The 26422-nt window shown below is 43.7% G+C and overlaps 2 protein-coding genes and 1 long non-coding RNA gene across 7 annotated transcripts in view; 2 read left to right on the forward strand and 1 right to left on the reverse strand.

Annotated features, from left to right (window-relative positions):
• The window catches only part of SCAF4 (SR-related CTD associated factor 4), a 60567-nt gene extending 57137 nt beyond the window's left edge, over positions 1-3430 (forward strand). For all 3 annotated transcript variants that reach the window (XM_049627932.1, XM_049627934.1, XM_049627933.1), the window contains exon 20: positions 2136-3430. In XM_049627932.1, coding sequence (XP_049483889.1) covers positions 2136-3067 — 932 coding nt within the window. In that variant the 3' untranslated portion in view covers positions 3068-3430. The remainder of the gene's footprint in view (positions 1-2135) is intronic.
• A 2212-nt stretch (positions 3431-5642) lies between these two features.
• Positions 5643-14088, reverse strand: SOD1 (superoxide dismutase 1). The gene is made up of 5 exons (XM_049627936.1): positions 14001-14088; positions 9552-9645; positions 8048-8117; positions 7068-7185; positions 5643-6027 (listed from the first exon to the last, which is right to left on the reverse strand). Exons 1-5 carry the CDS (start codon positions 14070-14072, stop codon positions 5920-5922), a joined length of 462 nt encoding a protein of 153 aa, XP_049483893.1. The 5' UTR covers positions 14073-14088; the 3' UTR covers positions 5643-5919.
• A 166-nt stretch (positions 14089-14254) lies between these two features.
• LOC125920778 (uncharacterized) overlaps positions 14255-26422 on the forward strand; it is a 93579-nt gene continuing 81411 nt past the window's right edge. For all 3 annotated transcript variants that reach the window (XR_007457190.1, XR_007457192.1, XR_007457191.1), the window contains exon 1: positions 14255-14436. This is a non-coding gene — a long non-coding RNA (uncharacterized LOC125920778). The remainder of the gene's footprint in view (positions 14437-26422) is intronic.

A 26422-nucleotide genomic window follows, 5' to 3' on the forward strand; every position in this document is an offset into this window, starting at 1 on the left:
GATCGTGACCTGAGACGAAATCAAGAGTTGGATGCTCAACTGAGTGAGCCATCCAGGCGCCCCAGTATTGATGCTTTTTAAAAGTGAGAGCAAGGACATATCTTAGGGGCTTTTGCTGTCCCACTGTATGGTATGCACTCCGTAAATGTTTACTAAACACTAGGAATAAGTTTGCCATTGGATTTATTCAATCTGAAATACAGTATATAGGTGGTGGTTCTGTATATGTTCATTGGGGTTTTCCTAAGGAATGTCTGAAGAGTGTGTGAAGCAACTAGGTCTTTGCTTCATTTATCCACTTCATAATTTCTAGCTTCTTACTGAAGTCATTTGCATTTTTAAAATTAAGACCTGACACGTAGAAGCTCGGTGTATTCACATTTTTCCCAACTGTCAAGTGCTGGACTTTAAACTGTGGTGGGTATTGGGGGACCGACCACAAGAGGTTAATAAGATCCTATCATAAATGAAAAATGCAATCAGTTTTGCAAAGTCAGATATTTAATGTTAGGATATTTATCATCTGTCAAGATAGATGTGAAAATTTCAGCATTTAACTGTGGACAAGGCTCTGAGCTCGGTCTTATGTATTTTATCCCACTTAATCTCCACAAGAGGCAGGTACTGTTTCTGAGGCACACGTCCAAGGTCATTCCTAAGTGAGATTGTATTTCACCAGACATAATAGACTTCATTGTAAGCATTTGAAAGAAGGTATTGTGTTTTAAGTAAATACCACAGCTGGTGAGTTGTAAACTGGTATACGTAGATTTTCAGGTCCACTCTAGTTAGTCCTTAAATCGGACAGAATAGGATTGGACCACATGTTGTGAGGATCCGAAACTGAAGTAGAAACTCTTGTTTAGGTTTAGTATTGCTGATACAGAAAATTTAGGAGCAAGCAGGACTTGTTTAATGTATGCTAAAGCACACATGAAGAAGTGGTTCTGTCAACATAAAATAACCTGCTGTCGGGGGAGGGGGAAGAAAACTTCCTATTAAAGTATTGGGTAGCAGTGTCCCAAAAGCATTTCTCTTAACCATCGGTGGTTGAGCGTCATAGCCCCTAACTTGCTCAAAGGCCTTTCTGCATGCAGTAGATGGGTAAATAATATATTCTGACAATATCTGGAACATTTTCCATTGTTAGAGTAACTCGTATTGGTCATAGTGTTTGCCTTGTGGTGTTGATATTTGCAAAGAAATAGAGAGGGGGATGATGTCGTTCTGTTACTGAAGTGGTGAACCAAAACCGAATCTGTACTATTTTGCCATATCGTTTTAAACGATGGGTGGTTTTATTTGTAGGACTTAACACAAAACCTGAGCCAACCCTCATGAAAACAGGAAATAAAACCAGTGAAGTCCTTGTCACCTTCAACAGCACCGACTTCATTGGTATCGCCACCTTAGGAGGAATGAATAGAAAGTGAATGGCCGGACTTTTCAGCATAATTCCATCATTTCGGCCTAGCAGGTTTATGCCTTAGGGTGTGCTTTGAAAAAGGACCTGTAAAAATAAACTCCCCACTGGTGTGTTGATCTTTATTTTATAAGCTTTACTGTTCAAGTGATGTTTACCGTTTAATAAGGCATTTTAATGACATGGAATCGGAGACCTCCCTCTGCAGTGGATTTTCTGGGTTAGTGACCCTATTTTTTTTCCAGTAAGTTAAGACTTAAAAGTGTAAAATTTCCTAAGAGTACACCTGAGATGGCCTTCAGTTGGCTCACATAGCACAGTTCAGCTCTTTGTGTCATGAGGACCCGTACATTGTCTTTCTCAAATGTCTTGAGTGTTTTAAGTATTTTTACCAACCACTAGTGATGGACATACTCTTTCCAAAAATTGGTATATTGCAGTTTCCTTTTCCATCTTACTTTGACCTCTACCATTATTAGATCCTCATCATCTACACACTAATACATGTCTTTATATAGTATGTAATCTATCTTTAAGACTACATGCTATGGGTTATTGGCCTCACGTTGAGTTTTGTGCAGGTAGACTGGCAGACAACTTTGAAGATTCCGGGTTGAACTTCATTTTGATTCAGGCTCCACAGGAAACAGCTGAAACCAGAATGCCATCTTCTGCATTATTTTATATACATTTTTATTACTCTCTTTTATAGGTACTCAAGGAGTTGCACCTGGTCCTGTAATTGGGCTCCAAGCACCATCCACTGGTCTCCTTGGTGCCCGACCTGGCCTAATCCCACTTCAGCGCCCTCCAGGAATGCCTCCACCTCATTTACAGCGATTTCCTTTGATGCCACCTCGTCCCATGCCACCGCACATGATGCATAGAGGTCCACCGCCAGGCCCCGGGGGCTTTGGAATGCCTCCACCTCATGGAATGAAAGGCCCCTTTCCACCGCATGGCCCCTTTGTTAGGCCTGGGGGAATGCCAGGGCTTGGGGGCCAGGGGCCAGGCCCAGGGGGTCCCGAAGACAGAGACGGGAGGCAGCAACAGCCACAGCAGCCGCCACCGCCACAGCCACAGCCACAGCCACAGCAGCCGCCACCAGCTCAGCAGCCGCCACCGGCTCAGCAGCAACCACAACCGTTTAGAAACGATAACAGGCAGCAGTTCAATTCAGGTAGAGACCAAGAGAGGTTTGGAAGAAGATCTTTTGGAAATAGGGTGGAAAATGACCGGGAACGGTATGGGAACCGTAATGATGATAGAGATAATAGCAATCGTGAAAGGAGAGAGTGGGGAAGAAGGAGCCCTGACCGGGACAGGCACAGAGACTTGGAAGAGAGAAATAGACGCTCTAGTGGGCATCGAGACAGAGAGAGAGATTCTAGAGATAGAGAGTCTCGTAGAGAGAAGGAAGAAAACCGAGGAAAGGAGAAGCCTGAGGTGACAGACAGGGCAGGTGGTAACAAAACCGTTGAACCTCCCAGTAGCCAAGTGGGAGACGTAGACACTGTTTCAGAACTTGATAAGGGGGAGTCTGAGTCTGCAGTTGTAAAATCTTCTGAAGAGTTACCTGCTGAGGCTACCTCATCCGTTGAACCCGAAAAGGATTCTGGCTCAGCAGCAGAGGCTCCTCGTTAGAGACTGGAATTTGTCAAAATGTGACAGTGACGCTTCTGGAGTGTAGAGCTTGAGGTGTACAGATGCTGTATTATATTTGCTCCTGCTATATCACAGCCCCGCAGTAGTTGGTGGGGAATTGTAAGCAATTTGATTGCTTCCCTTCTATTTAAAAATAGCCACAAAATAACAAAAAATACTGAAAATATGAATAAATATTACCCTTTTTGCTGTAACTTTTTAAAAGTTTTGACTTTAAAAAGTTTACAAATCGTAATTAGAAGTGCTCTCTATTTTTTTTTTTTTTTAATTTAAGACAAGGTAACGGTGAAAGCTCCTCAAAACAATAGGGATGTTTTTAATAAACTCTATTTTCATAACAAACTTTAATGTGTGCTATTCTTCCTACACTGCATTAAGGTGGAAAAGGATTGTTCACCATCAAAGTTTGAGCTGTTAATACTGTATTGGAGTCTAAATTAGACTTGTTTACTTGATGGAAATAGACATCTTTATGTAGTTACTCTCAAACACTTCATTTGTAATACTTTTTATTTTTAGCATTTCAATCACAAGGTGTAAAGGTTCATGGTTTTAATGTTAATGGAAAAGCTTGTTAGTTTCGCAGTTCAATCAAGGATTTCTTTTTTGCCATTGGCTTTGTGGTAAATGTTGCCCTAATTAATTTGTAAAGAGAAATTTTGCTGGGGGGAGGAAACTGGATCCCAGAGTACCCGTTTGTACTATAAAATTATCCAATTGCCTGGGTATTACTTATTTAGAAGGTTGAATGTTTTCTTACCATCCCATTAAATTTTTCAAAAGGGTGAGAGAAATCAAGGTTAGATTTGCAACCTAAAAGCTTTTTGTCTTACATGTTTTAAGGACTTAAAAGCAACCTATTGTTTCCTATAATATAGGCTTTGCCTGTTGCCTTTCTTTACCATTTTTTAAACTCCCCTGCTGGGCAGAGGTAGACTGAACTTTTTGTCACATATGAGAACATATAAAGTATTTTCTCTTTTGCTTAAAATTGTTGGGTTTACTAGGAAAAATAGATGTAGGTTATCCAAGAACTATTACATGAAGTCATCCAAAGCCAAATCAAACCTGTGTCTGAAATAGTTCAGAACAGCAGTTCCATAAAACTGCTTTACTCAGTGCCAAGGAAAAGACCACACAATCCAAGTATTTATGGCCTTGTTGAAGCTTTTTTCCCCCCATAAATTACATTTTTAAACTGTCCTCGTTTCATTCAGTGTGTTGAGCAGTAACTTTTTCTTTGCCCTCATCCCCAGGCGAAGCTGCTTTATTACTTTGGTTCTTAAATAGTACTCTGCAGCAAGATCTTTGTTTTGACAGGGAGAATGTATCTAGGACAATGTTCTTGTGTTCCCGACTTTAGAAAATGAGAAAAATCCAGGTTCGTATCTGCACTTAAATGATAAAACTTGTCCTTTGTTTGATGTTGGCCCACGGAGAGGTTTTAAAAAGTCCTAACTGAAACTGCTTCTGGAAAGAAACATACATGTGATCATTTAGTGGTCAGATTTCAGGGATTTAAGAAACCCGTGTTTCCAGTTGTAAGTATTGGGATCATCCAATTTGCACATGACAAGCCCCCCCCCCCCCCCGGCCAAATACCAAGTGGTAGTGATTACACTTGAGACTTGAAAGGTCACAAGCAGGTCCCTATATTTGAGTCCTATCCCACATATGTACTCCAAATCGCACATTAGTGAAATCTGTTCATATTTTTAAATCCCGACTGATTTTAACCACTTATTCTGAGCATATTCTTTATCACCAATTTTAAAACTCTGAAAGCATTACAAATTGTCCTTTTCCAAATTTGCTTTTCCCCTCCCAAGCGATATCCTACATTCGATTAAGTATATCATATATTTATGATCAATCAGAACTGTAGCTTCTTTCTGGTTTCTCTATTAGAAATAATGTTCTGCAACTCTCAATAAACGACTGTGCTCCAGAGTCAAATCTGAAATAGGTTAACATTCATTTAAAAGCAGTTTCTCATAGGTACATAGCAAGTACTTACGATAGGAGAACTAGCCTTAAATTTACTAATTTGATGCAGAAATCCTTAGACATAACCCACGTTTAAACATTTCCTTGGTTCCATCTTAAAATGCTATGGTAGATTTCTTTAAATGGCTAATGTGGAAGCAGACTGGCACAGATGGAGCAGCTGTTCATGTGTGTATGGAGAGGAACATGTGCCACTGTGGCAGGTAGGTAATTTAATCTTACTGAGTCGAAATGCTAAGGAGCTAATCAGAGAAACCATCTTAATTTCCCTGAGGCTGACAAAAGATATTTGTCCAAGATTGAAACTGAGGTTAGTCTTAGCTAAAAGACCGGCTGCTAAAAATTTAAACATCATTTAAAACACTTTGAAAAGTGACCTCTATGAAACGTAATACCTGTCAACCTACTACTAAATCTGTTCTGTTCAAACTCTATGTAGGGTATCAAGAGCTAATTTTGAGTTTCAATCTGGATACTTCACTAGGTTCAAAATTCAGTGCCATATGGTATATTTGCTTATTGCGGGCTTGAATGAGAATTGAAGAAATTCAGACAATGAAGTTTAATACCCATATGATTATTAAGCCTGGCAAAATACAGAGATCATTGAAACAGACATTTTAACTGAATAGGAGTTTTATAAAATTATACAAATCTTCCAAGTGATCATAAATCAGTTCTCATTACAGGTACTTAAAGCAATTAAAAAGTCACACAAATTACACTTTTAAAGTTACAGTGTTTAATGTTTATCAAGTTAAATTTCTACAACTAGCAAGATAACATAGGAGTTACTAGGACTCAGATCGCATCCTAGGGAATATTTACTTGGCGATCCCAATGACACCACAAGCCAAACGACTCCCAGCGTTTCCCGTTTGCGTACTTTCTTCATTTCCACCTTTGCCCAAGTCATCTCGTTTCTCGTGGACCTTTAAAAAGTTTTAAGAACATTAACATACTTAGTGCTAGCAAGTAATTACCACCTCTTCCCAACAATACCCAAAAGACTTTTAAGAACCACTTAATGTTAGAAAACACCATGTTAAAATAATTCCTAGCAGGGAAATACGCTAATATTTAATCTAGTAGTAAAAAACAGCAACAACTACTACTCAAAGCTTTCACTTGATGATTCAGATGGAAGTTAACTGTCCATGCTAGGTTTGAGCTGCTATCGCTAAAACCCCAACAACTCTTCTAGGCCACCACGTGCCAATGTTAACCCTCCGGGAGAAATGTTCATGGCCTCAATTACACGTATTCTCTTACAATAAACATTGTTTTGGAGAGAAAAGAAAAGGAAAGTGAATTTTAAAAACTCAAAATTGTGCCTAATGAACTAGAAGTCGAAATGATCTTAAAAATATCTCGGGACTATTTAAATAACAGCATTTTCAATTTGGCTCATCTAACACTGATCGATGATTTTTCTGCCTCACAACTACAACTGAAAAAAAGTCAAGGGTCAGCTGTAAAGAAAGGACTACAGGCAACAGAGAGCCTAGACTACTTGGTGTTTGTGAGAACCAGATGCAGCTCCCAGGCAGTCCCTTCCACGTGTTAGACAAGTGACCATAACCTGCAGATGCGAATAAGGAATACTGAGGCCTGTCTCAGATTTTAGACCTAACAAAATGTTCTGTTTAACTACGGGGGGCGGAGGGGGACATTCAATCGTGGCAAGAAAATACGGCCATTTAAAAACCAGACAAAGACGACTTCTGCTTCCACAATACGGATCTAATATGATCAAACGTAACCTACTTTACTACTGCATCTTAGCAGAACAGTGTTCGTAACCAACCTAGATCATTAATTCATCGTCACTGTCATCGATAGGTTAACTGCTTTTCCTAATCTGAACTAAAAGTACAATGTATATGGATCAGGATCGATAATCATGAAATTGTGAGAAGATACAGGACTGTTAGGAAAAACTGTACGCATATCCTATTATATGAAAACTCACCACCATCGTGCGGCCAATGATGGAATGGTCTCCTGAGAGTGCAATCAGAGAATCTTCCATAGACACGTTGGCCACACCGTCCTTGCCAGCAGTTACGTTGCCAAGGTCTCCAACATGCCTAACATTGAAAAAGCGTCAGGGATTAGGACTAATTTCCATTTACCTTACCATCAGGCTAGTTTGTGAGCTGAATTAAAAACTGAGTCGGATACATAAGGATGGACAAAGAGGTGGATACAATATGTATCAAATAGGACCCACTTTTTCAGAATGACAGAATTTTGGAACATACAAACCAGAAACAACTTGACATTCTAGACCCATTGCTCTTCAAAGCTTCAAATCTACAAAGTAATACTCTGGGAAGAATCGTGGGATGGGGGCACATCTAGAATTTCAGAGGTAAAGTACCAAAGGGTAAATTCTGAGTTATGCCTGTTACTTCTTGGCATGGCTAAGAAAGCTATGCCCCAGGCCTGTTATAAAAATAAATTACTCCCAGTCCTTAAATTTAGTATTTTCCTGAAAGGCTCTCTCAGGAAACACACATACAAATGGACTCACTGAATTTTCAGTAACAATTTTATCTACAAGGCTACCTATGTTTCACAATGATGGTTTATGTTGCTAGTGGTTGACAGTACTGTTATTCATGACATTTCCTGTATTAGTTCCCTTTGGCACTTGTATTAGTTCTATATTCAATAAATGCTACAAAACCAAATCGTCTTAAGTGTCCCCATTTGTCAGTTACCAGCCCAGGGAATAAGCCGCTCCAGCACTTGGGGATACAGGGTTACTTGGGGCGGGGTGGGAGGCATACATACATAGAGGGCCTACCTAGAAGGCAGTGAATTCAAGAGCAGAGGTGGGGAAGACCACTCAGTTATGTCAGCGTGCAATCTACAAGTACTATACCCGCTCTGACCCGACAAGCCAGTGCCATACTTTTGAGAAGAGTTAAGCACTTTGTCACTCACCTCTCTTCATCTTTTGGCCCACCGTGTTTTTTGGATAGAGGATTAAAGTGAGGGCCTGCACTGGTACAGCCTATTTGCCAAAAGCAAAAACAAAAAGGTAGCTAAATTATGAATCCGAATTCCAAAATAAATTCTTAAAACAAACTGGTCATTACTAAAACCTCAAACAGAGAAAATACTGACCTACATCATAACTTCTAGGTTCATAAAAACAGGAAGCAACACCTTAAGACAAAATAAAATAGGCAAGCAGTAGGGACAAGTTCTAACTAGTGTGTGTGACAGCGGTAAAGGTAATACCCTTCTCTGGGCTTTGATTTCTTCACTGCCCCGTAAAACAAGAGGGCCAAGACTTGATCTTCATGGTTCTTCTATCATTAAAACCCCAGGATTATGACTGTAGTTTATAAGGTAGCATACCTTAACTACAAAAACTCACCTCCCCAGCAACACACTACCAAGGAGCCCTACTGTGGCCTTTACTTGGTACCCGCAGAATATAAAATGGCACCTTCTGTCTAAGGGCCAAGGCTGTTGCCTCACAGAACTCCAGGAGTTGGCATTCAGAATATATTCTGTAAAAATGGCACTCTTGTGCTTCAGGGAAGGCCTTTCTCACAGAACACAACAATGCAGAAAGTGCTTTTGTGACATGGCTCTCTTCCCTCAGCAGGTGACGGAAAGTCTCCATTGTTTACAGCTACTACCCAGCTCCCCCAGGGAGAAGACACACAGGTTACAGGAAGCAGCACAGTAAGTCCAAGCGGCCGGGCACACACCTCCCAAAGCAGAGCCAGGAAAAAAGTAAAGAGCAACCTGAGGAGTTTTAGTAATTGTTGAAATAGATCAAAGCGTGTCATTAAATCACAATTTTTACAGCAACTAAATTACAGAACAGTAAAAACAAATTCCAGCAAGATGAATCAAGTTTTCACCATAAAAAGTCTCAACACCCAGTTCAGATTACTCAAATATGGTAGAAGAGGATTAAATGCATTTTAACCCATAAACTTTTGTTAACTTGCTTCTAATTAATGGAACTCAATCCAAAGCATCAAGAGTTTACATTCTTTTTTCATATTTGACTTTACTTCTGTCCCACTAAGACCCCTGCGTCGGCAGCAGGAGCTATTCTTACAGGATGATGCAAATAAATGCAGACCCTGTGCTTGAAGCACCCACCCTCAACCCCAGCTCACAAACACCCGCGATCACTATGGCAGTAAGAAAGTAGCTTTTTTGTTTTCTAAAAAAATACTTGAGAATCTTTTATAATCAAGATATGATCGTAAAGAGAAACAAAAACCACATCAACTTCTTCCTCTTCCTTTCCACACTTCAAGAGTCCAAAGCCAGTGCTATGGCTCATTTCCCTAAGGTCGACCTTAGTAATCATATTATCTTGACTTTTTTTTTTTTTTCCATGTTAAGGGGTAGCTCTACTCAGTACATTTATCTTATTGTGTGAAACAGGTAGGAGTCCCTGGACCAACACAACACCCACCTTGTGTATTATCTCCAAACTGATGGACGTGGAATCCATGCTCGCCTTCAGTCAATCCTCTAATGGTTCCTGATACCACAACAGGCCCATTGCCCTTTAGTCAAAGAAAAGTGCAAGAAGTTTGAGAGAGCAAGTGCTGCTAAACAAAGAAAACAGGTGAATTATCTTTACCAGTCACAGGAAAAGAACACGGGAGTTGAAAGATCTGTGTCCAAATCCCAGGCCCACCCCTTTCTAGCGAGCTATTTAACTGTTCCAGGCCAGGGACCCAACACTAGGGAGATGTGACCTTGTTCTAAGACAGCCCAGGAGCCCTGAAGCCAGCATCACAATTAAATAAAAGCGCCCAGTGGCGCCTGGGTGGCTCAGTGGGTTGAGGATGAATATCTGACTTCCGCTCAGGTCATGATCTTATGGTTCTTGGGTTCAAGCCCCACATCATGCTCGCTGGTGTCAGCTAGGACCCTGCTTCGGATCCTCTGTCCCCCTCTCTCTCTGTCCCTCCCCTGCTTGTTCTCTCTCAAAAATAAACATTAAAATAAATAAAATAGCCCAGAAAAAGCACCTAATCAGAGTGGCAAGTAGAGTGAGCACTTAAATGGTAGATTATAGACTTTGTAGGGATTGACTCCCTTACAGTGAATATGTAACATGAATAAGTTATTTATTTTGTAAATACTTTTGAATATGCTATATCTGCACATGCTGAATAGGTGTATATATCAAACTTTTTAACCCAAATGTCAACACATCATAGCACCTTTTTTTATTCATGCAGACCCTCTTCCATAAAGCAAACATGCAAATTTGCCTTCAAAAAAAAAAAAAAAAAAGGAAAGAAAAAAAAAGAAACAAAACGAAACGACACTAATCATATACAACTAACCTAGGATCCCTGGTTCTCCACTCTCCCCCTAGGTGGGTATTTATCAGTTTCCACCAGAGAGATTTTTTATTAATAGCCAGAAAATATCCTGTCCCACTGTCCCCGGGGGACTGATTCTGCTCTAACCAAAGGTACTGTCTTCTAAAGTCATTTTAGGCATTCAAACCCAGATAACCTTTCCACTCTGACAGCACAGAGAAAGGGCAATGAAAACACAAAGGCAGAAAAACACATAGGGATCACCACGCAGGCAACAATAACAGGTAACAGTACTATACAGCTACATACAGAAAGAAAGTTAACTAGTATAGCTACAAAGAGATCTTAGGAACTAAAATAAAACACACACAGAAGTACACATGATGGCGTCTTTGTTTTTAGCTTGGTTTGTTTAATAGTCAGGGCCAACAGTTACAAGAGGTGTTGGCCTTGAACATCTGACTTCCCATTGGATACAAAGCACCGCTCAAAGGAAGTAGTGTGGCAACTGCTGCCCTTCTTTGCTTTTTGAGGACAGATACATTAGAATTTTTCTAAGCATAAGCTTTAATTCTGTAAAAACCAAAACGAGAGTGTTACCCCCCCCCCCCCCAGAATACACAGCGTTACCGAGAGCACAGAGACAAAGGGCAGGGTCTTCCCAGCATCTGCACACGGGTCCTGGGTAAAGGCAGAGCACACGGGAGTAGCTCAGCAGTAAGCTGCCTAGTTACAGCCCTACAGGGGCTGCGCTGTTGTCTTAAATGAGTAAAAACAGGTCAGGGAAGCGAAAGGAATATAAACCAACTGGTCCCGCAGAGTGCTGTCCTGAGCTAACGAAGGCTCAAATTTTTCAAAAGATCTCCAAATTTTTCAAAAAGAAGCCAGGAATCTGGACTTCTGGGTGAAAATTTTAGATTTTTAAAAACTGGAAACTAATCCAAAAATATTTTAAGTTTATTTTTATTTGACAGAGAGCAAGCAAGGGAGGGGCAGACAAAGAGGGAAACAGAATCCCAAGCAAGCTCTGTGCTGTCAGCAAAGAGCCAAATGAGGGGCTCGAACTCACAAACCATGCTTAACTGACTGAGCCACCCAGATGCCCCACTAATCCAGAATTTTAAACGCTCTCTAAACCAAACAAATATGGTTTATTTCCAATTTAACACACCTGCATATCCGTAGAGCTGTAATGCTGAACTACACAAGGATCTTTTATCAGGTACAAACAGCACCACCAAAATGAAGTTTGGAACTTGAAAAAGGGGAGTCATACATGCAGCTCAGGGAAGGTGGGTAGATTGAGTTACGTATGGATTCACAGCTCGGCTTCTGAATGTAAAGCAGAAGCCATTTCTGCATAGCCAGAGGGAAGGGATCCCTCAGGAGCTGCCCAGATTCTCTAGTATTTTGGCAAAATTACACAAGGAGAGAAGAGGAGCAAAACAAAGTCTGGCAAATGAAAGCAGCAAAATTTAGTCAACTGCCAAAAAGCCTTTTCCAGAAAATTTGCAAACCACTCAAAGGATAAAATTAAACTCCCTTGCATAAATTTCATAAACAGGGACACTTACAAAGATTACTTTTCCTGTCCTCTCACATTTCTGTAAGCCCCTTTAAAGATTAAACCTCATTCATATATTGAATATCATGATTATCAAGCAAAGTACAATTTTCCATCAGTTCGTAACCTTGCTAAGATTTGGGAGACAAATCTAAAACATGTGTTTCATAATATAATTAATGAGTATTTCTGTATACTTTATTTTTTGACCATCTCAGTAGGGGGCTTGTTGGTAGAGCAATTTCAAAACCACTTTACAGAAAATTTGGTTAAATCAATGTCCAGACAAGCAAGTTGAGTGACACTCCAGGTCTCCTGACCTCCAACTCCAAAATCCCATCCACTACCCTCTAAAAGTTCTCAAAGCTTGATGCAAATTAGTACTAGTGTAGAAACTAAACCCAGCAATGCTCAGGGGCACCTGGGTATCTTAGTGGGTTAAGCTTCGGACTCTCAATCTCAGCTCAGGCCATGATCTCACAATTCGTCAGATCCAGCCCTGCATCAAGCTCGCTGCGATGTCAGTGCCAGGCCTGCTTGGGATTCTCTTTCTCTCTCTCTCTCTGCCCCCCCCCCCCCCCACACACACTGGTTCTCTCCCTCTGAAAATAAACATTAAAAAAAAAAAAGCCAACCAGCCATGCTCATATTGCGCCCTGACAGATTTTGATATAATTGATCTGGAATTAGTATCAGTATCACATTTTTTAAAAGCTCCCCAAATGAGTCTACTGTGCACCCAGGGTAAAACATCGCAGGTCTGGAAAACACCCAAGGGAGTAGGTTAGATCTCTGGCTTCTGGAGCTTTGGAGGAGGAAAAGGAGCTTTGCCCAGGGCCATCTTCCTTGACTTTACAGCCAGACCATGACCCAGAGCAAGGGTCAGCAAACTTTTCTGCAAGGGGCCAAGGTTTCTGTCCCCTTAAAATCAAAAACAAACGGAGACCAGCCTTGATAATTCCCTGATCAGACAAAACCAAGTTAGTCATACAAGCAAAAGCTTAATTGGCTTATTTGGCAAGACTAACTTGACACGGGTCATTTCTTATTTATGCCTTGTGGAAATGGTAAGCAAAAGTCAAGCTGTTTCCCAAGGTCAGTATGTGGTAGCCACTAACCAATTTCTTAGCATCTAAGAAAACTGAAATCATAACCCATCACTGCGAAACATAAAGTCACTGCCTTCTCACTACAGAAGATGCTTTATGACAATATATACCCCTCAGCCGCGTTCCATGAATTGGTCTGAGTGCTCCCGGTTCACGACCATCTTTTGGTGTGTGCACAATAAACTTCCACTAATCAGTACTTCAGGGATTCAATGGTTTTATTTCTTTGTACAGTCGCATGACTCTTGTTTTTTAGGACCCTCTGAACTAACCATATACAAACCACTCTTAGCTCCGGGGCTGTACGAACACCCGCATGGGGACGGGCTGTGCCCACAGGCTGCAAGCTGCAGACCCCTTGAGCGGAAAGGAAACCCCAAAGCGGGGTAACGGATGCGACTATACCCAGGTGGCTCTGCCGCACTCGCCACCACCAACCCCCCCCCCCCCCCCGCCCCATTCCCGAACCTCAAGGGCGGCCAGGCCCCGGACTGCGCAACTCCGAATCGGCACGAGCTTCAGGACCCAGAAAACGACCCCGCAAGGAAGGGCCACAGCCTCTGCAAAAACGTCACGTCTCCGCCCCGGCCTACCGACGCGGCGACGCCGGCCCAGGCCCTCGGGGCAGCCGGCCTCCGTCCGCGCTCTCCAAGCACCCCCGGGGCCGCCCGAGGCTCCTTCCCTGCACCCCCGCCCAGGCCTAGCCACGCACCGCCGCCCCTGCCCGGCCCGCCCGGTGACTCAGCACTCGGCCGCCGCACCGCCGCGGGGCAGAGGCCTCGGGCGGCGCGAACCCGCAGACTCCGCGCGGCGGGGGCGTGACGAAGGCGGCTCGAGGCCCGGCGGGCCCGCGCTCCGGGGCACAGGTGAGCGGGAGCGGCCTTCCCGCCGGCCTCCGCCCCAGCCCTTGCCTTCTGTACGAAGTGGATGGTGCCCTCCACCGGGCCCTGGCCCTTCAGCACGCACACGGCCTTCATCTCCATGACTCTCGGGGTCCGGTCCGAGCTTCGAGGGCTCCGAGGACACCGGAGGACGCCGCAGAAGACGCCGACGCAAACCGAGGTGGCCGCGCCGCGCGCTCTTAAAGGCCGAAACTCTGGCTCCGCCCACCCTGGCCCGGAACCAATCGTCCCCCGCGCTCAGCCCGCGCCCCACAGGGCTTTGGCACGCGAGTGGCCTGGAACGACCGGGGGCGGGACTAAGGGGCGGTGTGGGGAACCTTGCGTCCCGCGCCGCCGGCTCCCTCCGCCCCGCGGCTCGAAAACGCCCAGAAACATGGAACTGTGGAAAAAATCAGCCATTCCCTTCCAGCCTGTGGATTGCAGTACGCGAACCTGGGGAAATGAGGTATACGTGGCACGCCTTTAATTTCTTAAGTCACTTTGTCTGGAAATGTCATCGGTTATAATGACCTTGTCTCCTCTCTTGCTTGGAAATCGGGATGCGTCAAGCTGGTTGCTTTTTGTGGTTTTCATGTGTGTCTTGTTTCTTGGGTTTCTGAGGGTGTGTAAGGTCGGCGCATCTGAATCCCTGCCCTTGCCTTTTCTTCCCTGCGGTTGTTTTCGTCCTTTGCACACAGAGTTGGTAATCTGGCTAGAGGAACTCTGTGTTCTCTTCACAGTTTTCCTGTTAGACCGAGAAGGCCACAACCGGTGAGAATCCCAAAACGTCAGCTGACTGACTTCTGCACGTCTCTCGTGTTTCGTCCGGCCCTCCTGCCCCAGCGGTCGGGGAGGAGGGCAGAATGGGCACACAATTTATACCTCCAAACGCCGGAATATTGCTTAGTCTTCCAGAAAGATATTCCCAAATTTGTTACGAAATGAGCAAAAACACAAACTACTTGTGTGTGTATGTTATTAAAGGATAAACATATTCACTGTGTGCTCCGAAATGTCTAGAAAGATGGACAGGAGACTCTGGCACCTTTGGGGTGCAAATTTAACTTCTGCTAGGTTCTCGTAGATTTTTTTTTTTTTTTACAGTGAATGTGAATTTGTTTGCAACGATACGGCTTTGAGAATCCTATCCACCTTCCTCCGCACACACTTTTGCAGGGAGGCTAGTTTGATAGGCCATGGGAAGGGGGCGGCGCCTGGGTGGCTCAGTCTGTTGAGCATGGGACTCTTGGTTTCGGCTAAGGTCATGATCTTATGGTTCCTGGGTTCAAGCCCCACCTGGGGAGGGCAGAGCCTGCTTGGGATTCTCTCTCTCCTCTCTCTCTGCCCCTTCCCCTGCTCTCTCTCTCTTCTCTCTCTCAAAAAAAGAATAATAAACTTAAAAAAAAAAAAAAAAGTTGAGGGACGCCTGGGTGGCTCAGTCAGTTAAGTGTCCGACTTTGGTTCCGGTCGTGATCTCGCGTTTCATGAGTTCAAGCCCCGCATCGGGCTCTGTGCTGACAGCTCAGAGCCTGGAGCCTGCTTTGGATTCTGTGTCTCCCCCTCTCTCTGCCCCTCCCCCGCTTATGCTGTCTCTCTGTTCCTCAAAAAATGAATAAATGCTAAAAAAAAAAAAATTAAAAAAAAAAGTTGATATTTTTAAAATAAACCACGCTGGGGGCATGGAGGAGAGTAGGCATCTTCATCTTCCACCCCGACAGGGCATGCCTGACTGAACACCTACAAAGTTGACTAAACTGTTTTTGGAGGTGGGATGAAGTTACCTTAAAGTGGAAGTGTGCATTAGAGTCACCCAAAGGGCTCGTTAAACTGCAGGTTGCTGTGGTTCTGGAACTTTCATTCCTGACTTGTTCCCAGGTAGCACCGGTGCTGCTGGCCTGGGACCTCGCTTTGAGAAGCTGTGGCTTGCAGGAGTTCTTGCCCACGAAAGCAGGAAAATTGAGGCAAAGGGCTAGACCCTACCTGACTCCAAAGAGGAGATGGGGAAAGTGTCCTGAAAAGAAAAGTGGAGACAAGGAGACCCCGACAGGGGCCAAGAAGGGACAGACATACGGGAAAAAGAGCTCTGCTTGCTGGGGATTTGTGTTCTGTTTGCTTTGTGGGATTTTTAAATCCTCCCCATTTCCTGAGAACTCTTCACCATGAGATCCATATTTCCCTCAGTCGGCAGGATTCGGTGGTGAGGATGACAAAATACTGAGACCTAATCCAAGGCCACAGTGACACCAGGGCAGGGAGTGCTTCAGCCACATCTGTGTTAAACCTTATTTATTTATTTAGATCCTTAGACTCCAAGGCTTCCTCTACCAGAGATGCACAATCCACATTTTTTATCGTCCTCTCGAAAGTGCACATATTTGTAATTTTGCTGCTTATACTTACTATTCTCCAGGCATATGCCAATAGAGAGTTGGATAAATGTGTGCATGCCAGCCAAAGGGCCTTTGCTCAAGGTCTAAGTTTCTTTGGGTTCCAGGAAGTTAGAGAGTCAGGTTTCAGTCCATCGGGAGTACTTGGCAAGGATCCAGCCCCCGAACCAGCCAGCCCATGGATGCAAAGAACGGCCTGGGACAGGGGCTTGGTTCTCTCTTGAGCTATTCAGATGAAGCCTGGGCATCCCCCTGTTTTGGTCAGTGGAAGGCCTTTGTTGTCCTGCCAGTTTAGAGGACCCCGGAGGTTCATTCCCAGCACTGCCCTCCCTCCTGGGCAAGGGAGTTCCTGGCCCTGGGCCCCATACTTTAGAAGGCCCTGTTCTGCCCCTCCTCAAGCCAGCTCTCCTGAGGGGGAAAGAGTCTGTGGAGCCAGGAGGGTGAACCTTACCCCTCCTTCTAGAACAGGGTTAAGGAATTTAAATACAGGCATACCTCATTTTGTTGCACTTCACTTTATCATGCTTGGCAGATGTCGCATTTTTTGACGGATTGAAGGTTTGTGGCAACCCTGATCAAGCACGTCTGTTGGCACCATTTTTCCAACAGCCTTTGCTCACTTTGCTCACTTTGCTCACTCTCTGTGTCGCATTTTTGGTAATTCTTGCAGTATATCAAGCTTTGTTATTATTACGTTATGATCTGTGATCAGTGATTACGACTGGCTGAAAGCCCAGATGATGGTTAGCATTTTTTAGCAATAAGGTATTTTTAAATTAAGGTGTGTACATTTTTTTAGACTTGATGCTGTTGCACACTTACTGGACTTTCATATAGTGTAAACAAAACCATAAATTAATCTGACTTCCTTTATTGCAATATTCACGTTATTGCAGGGGTCTGGAACCAAGCCCACAATATCTCCAAGGCGTGCCTGTATGTGATCTTGAGCAGTATTGTGTCCTTCTACAGCAGGGTATCTGAGTCTTGGCGCTATTAATATTGGGTCAGATAACACTTGTTGTTGTTGTCCTGTACCTTGTAGGATGTTTAGTAGCATCCCCGGGCCTCTACCCAGTAGATGCTCTAACACCCCCCCTCCGCAAGCTGTGACAAGCCGAATACCACTACAAATTGCCAACTGTTCCCTGAGGGGCAAAATTGCCCCCAGTTGAGAACCACTGTTCAGAACTGTCATTAAATATGTAAGACCTTGGAATTTCTTGGCACACTAGACCTGTTTCCAGGGCTTGGACACACCAAAGATGGATTGTGCCACCATGGGTATATGTCTGAATTTGACCATAGGCCCCCTCAGTGCACCTTGAAGCCTGGGGCTGGGGAAGGAAGGAAGGACCAGGGACAGAGGACTGGCGTTCATTCTTTTGCCGCCTTCCTACATAGAACTCAAGAAGTCCAAGAATTCCATATTTGAATCTGCCTTCTGGGTCTTTATGAAGGTATATTTGTTAAGGCAGAGGATAGGGTATATTTTATTTAGCTGTTATCTTGATTTATATCATTTAAATATTTAGCGTATGGTGCCCTTGCCCCAGTCTTGTAAATGTTAGGGCAGGCCTATTCGTTTGAACCTTGGGATTCCATGATGGCTTTGGACTCAATTCCATAATTTAGCCCCAGAGTTCATGTGTTTCAAACTGGAGTGTGACCAGAGTACTCAGACGGGTAATTTTGAAAAGTTCACTGTTGTATCAGGCCAGTCCGATTGAGAATCATTATCTCCAAGAAGTCCAAAGAGTCCTAAAGTAGCTGGGGTTGTCTTGAGCCCCAGAATGTGGCTGGAATTTGACAGTCAGAATAAAGCACAGGTAAACCAGAGAGACTTTGATTTTATAGGGAATGATGAAGGGGGATAGATGTCTCCGATATTACTGCAGCCTGTGTAGATGACTAAGCACCTTGTGATGTGTCATTCTGGCATTCCTGAGAATGAAAATCAGTGTTTTGGGGACCTCTGTCGTAGAGAGGTGAGTGAGAAGGTAGACTAGAAATTCAGTCTTGCGTTTCCATTTTCCCCTTCCTCTTCTTCCTTTCCTAGGGCTCATTTTTCTACTTTTCTCTTTTATCTCATCTTTCTCTTTCCCTGAATCATTTGTATTTCTGTGACTGCAAGTAATTTCCCCCTTATATCTTCATCATTCTCGGTAAATATTTAGTTTTCTATTAATCTCCTTCATATCACACATCACAAAGGGATTATCACCAAGGCCTTTGCTAATGAAAACATATTTTTATATGAATTGTAGGAAAACGTCCGAGCTAGGGATAATCCAAAAGAAGCAAAGTAGAAAGAGAGAGGGTTTTTTTAATGCTAAGAAACAAATGCACCAACAACTAGGAAGCCCACGAGAAACCGTTAAAAGTGGTATTAGCTAGTTTTTCTGCAGCTGTTAAAATGCAGATGATAGTAAATCCCCCAACCTGAAACCTATTCCCAATAAACCCTGTAAGAAGATTATATCACAGAATCATGAAGTATTGGAGGCATTTTTAAAAGTTGGAAAGTGAATAGCGTAAGAGTTAATGTAGATTGTTACGTTAGTAAGCAGGAGTGAACAGTCTGCAATTAGAAGTTTGCAAACTGTGATTGCCAGTTAGCTGGATATTTAATAATCTCATCAATAACATATGTCATATGCTTTATTTTCAGCAGTTCCAAGCTGGTCTCTGGCTCAGTCTGGCCCACAGTGTCTTCTTGGATAATTCTGTCTAGATCTCGGCTGTAAATCGAAGCTACCTGGGCCCCACATTAGAACCACCTGGGAGTTTTTTGGGTTTTTTTTAGACACTGGGCTTGTGGGGGGCAACTGGGTGGCTCAGTTGGTTGAACGTCTGACCTCAGCTCAGGTCATGATCTCTGGGTAGCTGGGTGGCTGAGTGGGTTCAACATCCAACTCGGTTTCAGCTCAGGTCGTGATATCATGGTTCGTGGGTTTGAGCCCTGCACTGGCAGAGCCTGGTTCAGATTCTCCCTCCCTCTCTCTCTGCCCCTCCCCCGCTTATGCTAGCTCACTCTCAAAAATAAATAAACTTGAAAAGAAAAAAGACATTCCTTCTGGGGCACCTGGGTGGCTCAGTCGGTTAAGTGTCCAGCTTCAGCTCAGGTCATGATCTCACAGTTCATGGGTTCGAGCCCCATGTCGTGCTCTGTGCTGACAGCTCAGAGCCTGGAGCTTGCTTTGGGTTCTGGGTCTCCCTCTCTCACTGCCCCTCCCCTGCTCGCGCTCTGTCTCTCTCTGTCAAAAATAAGTAAATATTAAAAAAAAAAATTTTTTTTTTAAGAAACTAACAATGGTTTTCTTTGAGAATGGGTATTGTTTCATCACATGAGAAAAATAACACCTTTATTTGGTGAAACAAGCATAACCAGGTTTCTGTTATGTGCAGTCAAAAGCAGTTTCTAACTGATAAAGAGGAGAAGCCACCCAAGGAGTTTTAGCAGGAAGCAGCACGATTGTGTTCATATGTGAGGGTGATTCCTAGGATATCTGAGTGTGGGGACTGACCAAGGGTTGGGTGGACTGAAGGCAGAGAGGCCATTTGGGAGCCGTGATAAGGTCCTGGCCTAAGGCCATTACTGGAAAAAAAGGGGAGAGATAATGGAAATGCAACTGCTAGCCTCATTGACTATCAACGGTCAGGATGGGGGGTGGGGGGGGTGGCAAATGTAGTTTCTGGGTTCAGGCTTGGGGCACAGGGTGTGGATGGTGGTGCTATTTACCAAGGAAAGCAAGTGGAAGGATAAAGAGCCTCATTCAGGACAGGATGCATCTGGGGTGCCTGAGGAACCTTGGAAGTGCCAAGCTGGCATTGTCCACCTGGATGTGGGTCTGAACCTCAGGGTCACTTCTAAGTCCAGGCTCTATATCAAATTTAACACACATGCTATTCAGATTTATAAAGAAAATATAGTAATTTGTTCCCTTTAGGCGGATGTAATTGTCTTCATGATCCTCTACCACTTTAGGTGGGTAAGAACTGGGTGAGACTTGGATGTGCCAGTGATGTTATGTCAAGTTCATCTAGTTTAATCAGTTTAGAGCAGTGATTTGCACACCTTAGTATAAGAATTAGCTAGAAGGCTTTTTAATACCCAGGTTGTAGGTCCCCACCCCCGAAAGTTTTTATTTATTTTTATTTTTTAATTATTTTTCTAAATGTTTATTTTTGAGAGAGAGACAGAGTGTGAGTGGGGGAGGAGCAGAGAGAGAGGGAGACACAGAATCCGAAGCAGGCTCCAGGCCCTGAGCGGTCAGCACAGAGCCCGATGCGGGGTTCGAACTCACAAACCGCGAGATCATGACCCAAGCTGAAGTTGGATGCTTACCGACTGAGCCACCCAGGCGCCACCCCCCCGCCCCGAAACTTTTTAAAAAGAAATACCTTGATTAAAATATAATTTATATACTATAAAAAAATCACCCATTATAAGTGTACACTTCAGTGATTTCTTTCTTTTTTTTAAAGTAAATTTGCATAGTTGGCAATCATTACCAAAATTCAGTTTTAAAACTTCTCTGTCAGCCCAATAAGTTTCCTCCTGCTGGTTTTTGCTTAATCCCTTCTCCCATCCCAAGCCCTAGGCAACCGCTGATCTGCCTTTTTCTCTATAAATTTGCCTTTTCTGGACATTTTTTGTAAATGGAACCATACAACATGTAGTCTTCTGCATCTGACTTCTTTCTTTTTTTTTTTTTTAATTTTTTTTAATGTTTGTTTACTTTTGAGAGAGAAAGAGAGAGAGCACAAGCAGGAGAGGGACAGAGAGAGAGGGAGACACAGATCTGAAGCAGGCTCCATCCAGGCTCTGAGCTTTTAGCACAGAGCCCAATGCAGGGCTCGAACCTGCTAACCGTGAGATCGTGACCTGAGCCAAAGTCAGATGCTTAACGAACTAAACCACCCAGGTGCCCGAGTGTTTTCACTTAGTATAATGTTTTAGAGCTTAATCTGTGTTGTAGCATGTATCAGTAGTTCATTCCTTTTTATGTCTAAATGGTATTTTATTATATGTATATACTACAAATTGTTTTTCCACTCACAAGTTGATGGACATTGGATTTGTTGTGGGTTGAATTGTGACCCCTCCAAAATTCATACATTGAAGTCTAACCTCCCTTACATTGGAATGTGATCTTATTTGGAAATAGGGTTTTGTAGATTGCTGATCTAGTGACTCTTTAATCACTATGAAATATCCCTCTAACATCTTATTTAGCTGATGTCCATATAATAGCCGCTTCAACTTTCTTATCATTATTATTTTCATGATATATCTTTTTTCATTTTTTTACTTTCAGACTATTTGTGTCTCTGAATCTAAATGTGTCTCTTGCAGAGAGCATGTATTTGGATCTTGCTTTTTTTTATCCAATCTGAATATCTCCACTTTTCGATTGGGATGTTTAGGCCATTCACATTTTTAAAATTTTTATTATTTTTTAATGTTTATTTATTTTTGAGAGAGAGAGAGAGAGAGAGATAAAGCATGAGCAGGAGAGGGGCAGAGACAGAGGGAGACACAGAATCCGAAGCAGTCTCCAGACTCTGAGCTGTCAACATAGAGCTCAACATGGGACTCAAACTCATGAAGGGGGAGATCATGACCTGAGCTGAAGTCGGACATCCAACCGACTGAGCCATCCAGGCACCCCTAGGCCATTCACATTTAATATAATTAATAATATGTTTGGATTTACATTTGCTATTTTGCTATTTGTCTTCTATATGTCTTCTTCTTTGCTTCTCTGTTCCTCTTTTATTGCTTTCTTTTGTGCTAAATATTTTTTGGTATAGCATTGAAATTCCTCTTAACTTTTTTTTACTATTTTAAAATGAATTTTCTTAGTAGTTGCTCTACAGATTACAGCATCTAAACTTACCAAATCTAGTTGAGATTAACACAAATTTACTTCTGGCAAAATATAGAAACTTTACCGCAGTATAGCTCAGTTCTCTTCCCCTTCTCATGTATTACTATTGTTGTATGTATTACATTTATACGTGGTATGAACCCAACAATACAGTGCTATGAGTGTTGCTTTACGTAATCTTATACCTTGTAAAGAAATGAAGAGGAGAAATGAGGAAATAATGTTTAAAAAGTCTTTTATATTAACCCACATATTTACCATTTCCAGTGCTTTTTATTTTTCCCTGTGCATCTAATTGCCATCTGATGTCACTTCCTTTCAGTCTGAAAGACTTCCTGTAATACTTCCTGAAAGGCAAGGCTGCCGTCTCTTCCACTGACAGTGTCACTGGACGTGGGCATCATGTCCCCTACACTAACTCCCCTGGGCCCCCCTCAACCACAGCAGCATGGCTGCCAGCCGTCACGGCCTGTCCCGCCCCGGCAGAGCCTTCACACCCACTGGGCTGGCGGGCATAGAAGCAGTCCCAGGCCAGAATGCCTTGGACATCCTCTGTTCTGACCCACAGGTCAACAGTTTTCAAGCATAAACACTTCTCAGATGGTCGTATGCCTCTGGCCCATTTCCGGAGCACTGAAATTGTCATTCTTGTCAATTTTGTCTCGCTTTATAGTTGCATTCTGGGGAGAGGATTTGCTGACCTTTTCACTTGGCCATAGCCAGAAGTCACCTTCCTCTCCCTGTGTTTATGATCCATTAGACCTGGGTGTAGCTAGAGAATTTACATTTAGTGTATTCTCAGGTAATGCTGGTTGTCCCAGAGAGCACACTTTTGAAAACCACTGCTTTATTTATTTTTTTTTTTTACCAATTTGATTTGATTTGATTTTTTTAGTGTTTATTTATTTTGAGAGAGAGAGAGAGAGCGCACGCGCACACACATAGGCAGGGGGTGGGGCATAGAGAGAGGGAGAGAATCTCAAGCAGGCTCTGCATTGTCAGTGCTGCCCTGCACAGGGCTCCATCTCGTGAACCGTGAGATCATGACCTGAGCCAAAATCAAGGGCCGGATGCTCAACCGACTGAGCCACCCAGGCGCCCCCAGAAAACCACTGTTTTAGATTAACTCAGTGCTTTTTAGACACTAAAGCAACTTTCTCATGAACTTGTTATGAGCATGCATAAAACTTTATTTAAATTTGCTATAGAAGAGCAAGGCATGGAATAAAGCCAGTTCAGAGATTTCTTTTGGTAAAAACTTTTGATAGAAGTAAGGAGACCAGAGGCACCTGGGTGGCTCAGTTGGTTCAGCGTCAGACTCTTGATTTTGGCTCAGGTCATGATCTCACAGTCGTGAGATTGAGCCTAATGTCCCCCCCCCCCCCCACACACACAACCTTTGCACTGGGCGATGAACCCGCTTAAGGTTCTCTCTTTCCCCCCTCTGCCCTCTGTTCGTGTGCATGCACTGTCTCTCAAAAAAATGAAAAAAGTAAGCTAATATTGTTAACGTTAGGTTCAAAAAGGACTGTCAGGTGAACGATTGTCTATTCAGTATCAGCCTGATGGTTAGCACTTCAGGTGATTCATAACAAGACAGTGCAGGTAAATCTAACTGCCCACAGAGGCTCTTAATCTCATCAGAGTCTACGAGAAAATTGCTTAATTATTTTCTCATAAATGCTAGTCACTTTCCGGAGGAGGTTATTAATTATCCCAAACCCCACACTTCTCCATCTGGAGAAGCCTGCCTTCCTCAGACTGTGGACAGTCTCCTGTCTCACTGGTAGATGCTGAGTTTCCCTCCATTCCTGAGAGTGCCCTCCAGGATCGACTCTGGGCACCAGTGGAGGAGGGCACCTTCTATCCATGTGATGTCATCAGGGTCCTTGTTGGTTTCTGCCGCGGAGCAGCTGGTCCAGTATGGTTCTGGACTGGGTGACAGCTGTGGTGTCACTGGTCCCACCTGTGGTTCCAACCATTTGCCTCATCACCAGGTCCCTACTTCTTTGCCCTGCCCCCTGTCTTCTGCTGGCCTACCGGTTGATTTGGCCTCTTTGTATTCCGACACTGGGGCCCACAGAAACCTCAGGTGCCGTAGGGACCAGGCATAGGCCACGTGAAGCTCTTCAGACCTCCCTCTCCTGACATTTCCCTCCATACCCGGCTGCACCCGCCTGGTGCCAAGTTGAAATGTCTCCTCACATGGACCTTCTCCAAGACCTTTGATCTTCTTCCGCCCGCTATTGTACGCATGCCACTAACCCTCTTAAAGTTCTCAAGATCTTCCATGTCTCTCTCTGTGTTTCTGCCTCAGCCCTCAGAACTAGGGAGAGAGGAAGTACTTGTTGCCTCTGCAGCTCTCTTTTTCCCTCACTTCCCACAATATTGAGGAAAAAGTGTTTCACTTTCTCCACCTGAGAGGGCCTCAAATTTTCTGTGCGTCAGAACCCTCTGGAGAGCTTGTTAAAGAACAGATGACTCAGCCCCACCCCTCAGCGTTTCTGATCCAGCAGGTCCAAGATGGGGCCTGAGAATGTGCATTTCTAATGGGCCGCCAGGACCTGCTGCTGCTGCTGGTCTGCTAGCCACACTTTATTTGGTTATTCTAATTTTGCATGTTAAATACAATTAAAGGAACTAAATACCGTCAGACTGCCATGAGTCTTGATTCAGACAAAACACACACTGAGTACCTAAGGTCTGTAGAATATGTTTGGTTTTACCAAACTATTACCAAAAATGATAGTAATTTTTTTTAAAGATTTTATTATTTTTTAAGAAAACTTTTTTAATGTTTATTTATTCTTGACAGATAGAGGATGAGCAGGGGAGAGCCAGAGAGAGAGGGAGACCCAGAATCTGAAGCAGACGCCAGGCTCTGAGCTGTCAGCCCAGAGCCCGACGCGGGGCTCAAACCCACAAACTGTGAGATCATGACCTGAGCCAAAGACGCTTAACTGACTGAGCCACCCAGATGCCCCTAAGATTTTATTTTTAAGTAACCTCTATACATGGGGCTCAAACCCACAACCCCCAGACCAAGAGTCACATGCTCCACCGACTGAGCCAGCCGGGTGCCCCCCTTCAAAATAACAGTTACCTTCCTTCATATGCCACTTGATCAGGGCTCTTTTCCCCCTTACAGTTTTCTCATAACATGTGCTTTCTGTTAACCTTTCAGTGTCTTATAGTACAGGGCTTCGAGTCACATTAATTCTAGGGGTGCCTGGGTGGCTCAGTCAGTTAAGCATCCAACTTCGACTTAGGTCATGATCTCATGATTTGTGAGTTCAAGCCCCACATCGGACTCTGTGCTGACAGCTCAGAGTCTGGAACCTGCTTCATATTCTCTCTCTCTCTCTCTCTCTCTCTCTCTCTCTCTGCCCCTCCCCTGCTCACACTCTGTCTCTCTTTCTCAAAAATAAATAGATGTCAAAAAAATTTAAAAAAGAAAAGTAAGGAGGCCAGCTCCACTTCTGGGCATAAACCCAAAAGAATTGAAAGCAGCTCATGAACAGGTAGTTATTTGTATACCCGTGTTTCTTTAGCAGCCTTATTTGAAATAACCACAAGGTGGAAGCAACCCAAGTGTCCCTGGACAAATGGGTAAACAAAATGTGGTACAGAGGTGCAGTGGAATATTACTCAGCCTTAAACAGGAAGGAGGGAAATCCTTACACCTGCTACAACAGGAATGAACCATGAGGTTACCTTCCATTACGCTGAATGATAGAAGCCAGACACAAAAGGACAAACACTGTGTGATTCCATTTGTATGAGGGACCCAGAGGAGGCCACAGACAACAGAAAGTAGAATGGTGGGTGCCAGGGGCTGGGGGAGGGGAGAATGGGGGGGTTGTCGTTCAATGGGGATAGAGTTTCAGTTTCGCAAGACGAAAAAAGATCTGGAGGTAGATGGTGGTGATGGTTGCAGAAATATGAATGTACTAGGTACCACTGAACTGTGTACTTAAAAATGGTTACGAGGGGCGCCTGGGTGGCTCAGTCGGTTAAGCGTCCGACTTCGGCTCAGGTCATGATCTCGCGGTCCGTGAGTTCGAGCCTCACGTCGGGCTCTGTGCTGACCGCTCGGAGCCTGGAGCCTGTTTCGGATTCTGTGTCTCCCTCTCTCTCTGACCCTGCCCCGTTCATGCTCTGTCTCTCTCTG

Source organism: Panthera uncia, chromosome C2, assembly GCF_023721935.1.
Source record: "Panthera uncia isolate 11264 chromosome C2, Puncia_PCG_1.0, whole genome shotgun sequence".
NCBI classification, from domain to species: domain Eukaryota; kingdom Metazoa; phylum Chordata; class Mammalia; order Carnivora; family Felidae; genus Panthera; species Panthera uncia.

What these genes read in the sequence shown, in the direction of transcription:
- SOD1 (XM_049627936.1), bottom strand. Translation starts at nt 14,072, where the DNA reads ATGGAGATGAAGGCCGTGTGCGTGCTGAAGGGCCAGGGCCCGGTGGAG. An exon ending in CCATCCACTTCGTACAGAAG is followed by an intron (nt 9,646 to 14,000) that starts GCAAGGGCTGGG and finishes CTTTGACTAAAG; the next exon opens with GGCAATGGGCCTGTTGTGGT. An exon ending in GGGCCAAAAGATGAAGAGAG is followed by an intron (nt 7,186 to 8,047) that starts GTGAGTGACAAA and finishes TTTCAATGTTAG; the next exon opens with GCATGTTGGAGACCTTGGCA.